This window comes from Musca autumnalis, unplaced genomic scaffold (assembly GCF_047663935.1).
Source record: "Musca autumnalis isolate F117 unplaced genomic scaffold, ASM4766393v1 scaffold_3, whole genome shotgun sequence".
Taxonomy (NCBI): domain Eukaryota; kingdom Metazoa; phylum Arthropoda; class Insecta; order Diptera; family Muscidae; genus Musca; species Musca autumnalis.
Window position 1 is genome coordinate 185,173,811 of NW_027411866.1, and position 5,227 is coordinate 185,179,037.

Here is a 5,227-nt window from a genome sequence, read left to right on the forward strand (position 1 = left end):
ATTTTAATTCGGTAACTTAAACATGTATATTCTTAGACAATACTTCCAGAGATATGGGCCCCGAAATGTTGCAATATTTAAGGACACTTCTTCATACACATCTGGCACTTAAGTTTTTGGTAGTCTTTCTGCTATAATACTATTGTTTTGTTCTCCTCACTTCTCTCGATTATGTTCCAGATGTTTCAAAAACCTCGATCAAGGGGAAATAAAACCCAATATTGCTTAGTTCTGTTGTTATACACCCAAGATGAAGTATCATAATTTTCGACATAAAGTCGGGCAATCCAACCGAATTAGATGCCGAAAATTTGACGTTAATTTAACGAGCCACTCAAAATCAATTAGGAGTTACTAATTTGTTTCACAACTAAGAAGTGTCATATTTTTGAGTTTCAAAGCTATACGATTTGTTTTTCTTATCACACCACTGTGGGGGCAAGATCAAGAGAAAGTCAGTGTTATTTTTATGCTAATGAAAGAATAAAACGAATCTTAGTTGATAGAATATTTGCTAATAAACAAAAACAGCAAAACGTGTGTAGTTTAAAAGAAACAAAAACAAACACCATAATACATATTAATTTAATTTTTTGTTATTTTTTGTTTTGCTGTGGATGAAAATTTGGTCAATGTGACCACAAAGTCTTATCACAAATGGATGCAAATCCATTGTGCTTTTTTTTAATTTTGCATGCTAAGCATGGCAAACTAATAAAGATAGTTGTACCCCCCAAAAGTGAATTAAAATATTCTCGTTTATAATTCTTATCTTGAGTTTTGTTTTCTTTATTACTTTTTTCATACATAAACAAACAAATGCACATTCATATCACATTTAATGTTTTATTATTTCACTGATTACATAATAATATTTTTTTAGAAAATTTAATTTTCTCTTTTTTTCTTATAAAAATAGACAATTTTTAATAAATGCAGATCTGGTAAAAATCTCTTCTCCCTTCACTTTTTTCTTAAGGAGTATGCTTTTGTTTATTCATGAAATTTACAATTTCTGAATCAAAATGGAGGAAGCACCACCACCACCGTTGCAGATGGAGCCACAACCGTATTCACCAGTCTTCAAGGCATGTGACATGTGTGCTATCAAACGGTTACCAGACATACCAATGGGATGGCCCAAAGATACAGCACCACCATGAATGTTTACTTTGTTGGGATCAACATCCAATTTACGGATATTGGCACATACAACCAAGGAGAAGGCTTCATTGATTTCCCACATGGAAACGTCTTCCTTCTTGATGCCAGCCTTAGCCAACAACTTGGGAATAGCCAAAGCGGGAGCAATGGGGAAATCAACGGGATCGGTTTCGGCATCTTGGAAGGCAACAACGCGAGCCAAAGGTTTAATGTTCATTCTGGCAGCAGCATCAGCAGTCATCAAAACAACAGCAGAGCCACCATCGTTCAATGTGGAGGCATTACCGGCAGTAACTGTACCATTTTCCTTTTGGAAAACAGTGGAAAGCTTACCAAATTTGTCGAAGTTGACACGTTTGAATTCCTCATCTTCGGAGATGACAACATCATCTTTACGTTTTTGTTTAATGGTCACTGGGGCAATTTCAGCATCAAAGACTTTTTCACTCCAGGCCTTGGCCGAACGTTTGTAGGAGTTAATTGCAAAATCATCCTGTTCTTGACGGGTGATACCCATTTTCTTTGCGGTATTTTCGGCACAGTTGCCCATATGGAATTTGTTGTAGACATCCCACAAACCATCAAAGACAATACCATCGATGAGATTAATGCCACCATATGGAGTTTGACCTCTCTTCATGTAGTAGGGGACATTGGACATGGATTCCATGCCACCGGCAACAGCAATTTCAGCTTCACCCAACATCAAAGATTGGCTAGCAATCATGACAGACTTCATGCCCGAGGAACAGACCTTGTTAATTGTGGTGCAGCAAACATTCTTGGGTAAACCGGCAAAGATGGCAGCTTGTCTGGCTAAAATGTTAAGAAGACACATTTGTTATGTAGGTACGTACATATTTTTCATCATAACCTTGCTATCTATGCTTCGGTGGTTCTTAAATAACCCGATTTCTCCAAAATACACATATTACACAAACAACAAGACAATCACCCCATTTCGATTAATTAAATTATTCCACTGTGTTGTATTGTACAACAAAAACTAACATTGCCACCATTACTTGTTGAATGTATTGCTTACCTGGAGCTTGACCCAAACCAGCTGACACTACATTACCCATGTAGACTTCTTGAACATCTTCCTTGCTAATTCCAGCCCTTTGGATAGCAGCTTCAATTGCAACAGCACCCAATTGAGTGGCACTCAATGGAGCCAATTGAGATTGGAAACTGCCCATTGGTGTACGGGCGGCGGATACAATGACAACATCATTGATTTTTGAGCTAAAGAAACGGGCTGGAGCCACGGAGCCCATTAATCTTGAAGCCTTCAAAAATGCCGACATATTTTTTGCTACGAATTTATTTTAAGAAAAAAAATCAGAACACCCTGCTCCTCCAACAGATTGAAAACGAATAAATTCCACACGAAGATGAGAAGAACTTGTCAAATTGCATAACATGAACAGCGATAACAAAACAGCTGGTCGATATGTGAATAGACAGATCATCAGCACGAAGAATTTTATGTTACATGCAAGGCTTTTCGCGCTTCTTGTATTGGATTGGATTATACTTTGCAATCTAATACAAGAAGAATACGCTATAGACGAGTATATGTGAGTTTTCAGTCAAAATGTTGATCTTTATACCCTTAACCTTATGAAGGTATAGTATATACACTTTGATGCGATTAAAAATGTACCTGAAAAAAATGTATCAGTTTGACAATTTGGATTCGATTTTGCCATGTCCGTGTGGCTGGAGCACACGATAACTCTCTCTCCGAGTAAGCGATTTGTGCCCAACTTTGTAGGGTTTAATTTTTCTTCCTAACTTAGTATATGTTCGTACTCAACTCAAAAGTCAAACTGATGTTTAGGATAACAGTTTAGAAGAAAACTCCAACAAAAGGTTGATTCTTCAAACATAGGTTAGTAAAAACATCCAAACCTTGCTATCATTTAGATGTCTCATGGGTATTAAAATTGTTTAAAAGAAAGTGATATTCTCCAGTTTGAATATTCCAATTCTCCTAGGAATAAGCCTTGACGTGGCGCAGAATTAAGAACTTCCATAAACGAAAGGAAACTAATTGTTTCATTTTACTTCAATGCAACTCATGGTGGAGGGTATAACATGTTCGGCCCGACCGAACTTAACACCGTTCATACTTGTTAAACTTCGTCAAAATATTTCAGTTGCACACTTATGCATTGAGCAAAATTTTCAAATAAATAAAAATCAGCTTGGGGTTTGAACCCACGTCCTTGAAAAACACAGGAAAAATGTGTTCTCACGGCGTGTTAGCGTTCAGATCCGAAATCATAACTTCATACAATGAATGGACAAATCGTCGCTGTCATGCTTAAGTGTTCCATACGTCTATGCAGTCTAAAAGTGGTGCTAAAATTCAATACTTTAAAAGCACAATTCTAATTAACTAAACTCAAAGAATATATCAGAAATTGATTTTAGTCAGATATCTGTTATAGTCCTGAAGATATGGCAAATTTTTTCACTTGCAAAAAGTTCCTGATTTGTTCCATGCGTTCTTTTTTCGTGTTTTTGGCAGTTTGCTTCACATGGAACACGTTATGTCACATTTCACCGAACCAACTTTTTGTCAATTGTGTTCCACCTCCCTTACGTGAAGTGCTACTGAGAACCGAAAATTCAGGGGGTTAAATAAAATAGTGGTATGAGAGAGAAAAACATTGCACACCATTTTTAAATGTTTCCTTTACATTTATTTAAGCGGTTGCCACTTGTCACCTTGAAGAATCGCGATTTTTTAGTTTATCTGATATGTTTTGTGTTAGGAGGAGGCGTTAAAATTAAGCAAAAATAAGTTTAGTTTCATATAACAGTACAATATTTAAAAATATTTAGATATAAAAACTATTATTCTTCTGTTTTTAAACCAAGTCCTTTAAAACAATTTTTCCATACGCCACATTATTCGCAACTTGAAAAAATTGGGCAATTTTTTGTTCCAAATACCATTATTTTTGGTGCGAAACAATTCGTTTTGTTGTTGTTGTTGTTGTTGTTGTAGCAGCTAGAAACCTACGTATAAGCATAGGTTCTTTGCTGGGTTGGCAGCCGCTGGCCGAAACACAATGGCTTCGGGTCAATCCGGTACGAAAGAACCCGCTGCCGTGGGATTCGTTTTTGTCTCTTTTTGTTCCATACGTCAAACGACATGGATATGGAACTAAAAAGTTCAAAGTTGTTTTGTTCCATACGCCAAGCTTTATGGATATGGAAGGAAATGATAATTTTTTTGGTGTCGCAAGGCGGATATGGAACATATTGGCATCTGAATATCACAGAATTTATAAGAGATAGAGAAAAACAGACAAAAAAATCTGAAAGAGCATGCTTCAAAACCTTGTAAGGTACCTTTATCTGAAAATGTCAAAAATGGCGTATGGAACACTTAAGCATGACAGCGACGAAATATCTATGTAAAAATAAATTGCATTTGAAAAATCATCGGTCATCAAGCTCGACTCCAACGATAAATTAATTAAAACTAAATCCCGTAGTTTGAAACAGGGAGTTTATCAGGAACGTGTGCATGATAATTGCGTCGGGTCATATCATTAATACCTAGCAAAATAAATCGGGAATTAGTTCAATGTACTGCAGTTATAACTGAGTCGTGAAAATGCACTGCATTCCTCACATTTTAACCGCATTTGGATGCAACCCAAAGAATCACATCCATTTGTCACCTGTTAATAAGATTACAACGGGAGCGGGTTCATTCGTACCGGATTGACCAGAAACCATGTGTTTCGGCCAGCGGCTGCATTAAACTTATGTGTATACGTAGGGTTTAATGATGCAACAACAACAACATTATAACAACATCCGGATGCAGTTCAACGGAGTCGTGAAAGAGGCACTCCATACGTTACATTTTATTCGCACCTGCCTAGTGGGTCCTATAAGCAATTCGGTTAGTAGATCCATACAAAAAGAGAAAAGCGTGTAAACATTTTCAAAAACTTGTTAGGCATAAGTTGAATATACGGACTGGATTCGGATCGATGAAAAAAAAAATTTCGATTTAAAGGAAAATTCTGTTCGC

The 5,227-nt window shown here is 36.6% G+C and overlaps 1 protein-coding gene across 1 annotated transcript; it reads right to left on the reverse strand.

Annotated features, from left to right (window-relative positions):
- Window positions 1–758: 758 nt before the first annotated feature.
- Acat1 (Acetyl-CoA acetyltransferase 1) lies at window positions 759–2,599 on the reverse strand. The gene is made up of 2 exons (XM_073975984.1): window positions 2,210–2,599; window positions 759–1,980 (listed from the first exon to the last, which is right to left on the reverse strand). The coding sequence occupies exons 1-2, from the start codon at window positions 2,472–2,474 to the stop codon at window positions 1,007–1,009; spliced, it is 1,239 nt and encodes a 412-aa protein (XP_073832085.1). The 5' UTR covers window positions 2,475–2,599; the 3' UTR covers window positions 759–1,006.
- Window positions 2,600–5,227: the final 2,628 nt, after the last annotated feature.

What these genes read in the sequence shown, in the direction of transcription:
- Acat1 (XM_073975984.1), bottom strand. Translation starts at nt 2,474, where the DNA reads ATGTCGGCATTTTTGAAGGCTTCAAGATTAATGGGCTCCGTGGCTCCA. An exon ending in TGGTTTGGGTCAAGCTCCAG is followed by an intron (nt 1,981 to 2,209) that starts GTAAGCAATACA and finishes TTAACATTTTAG; the next exon opens with CCAGACAAGCTGCCATCTTT.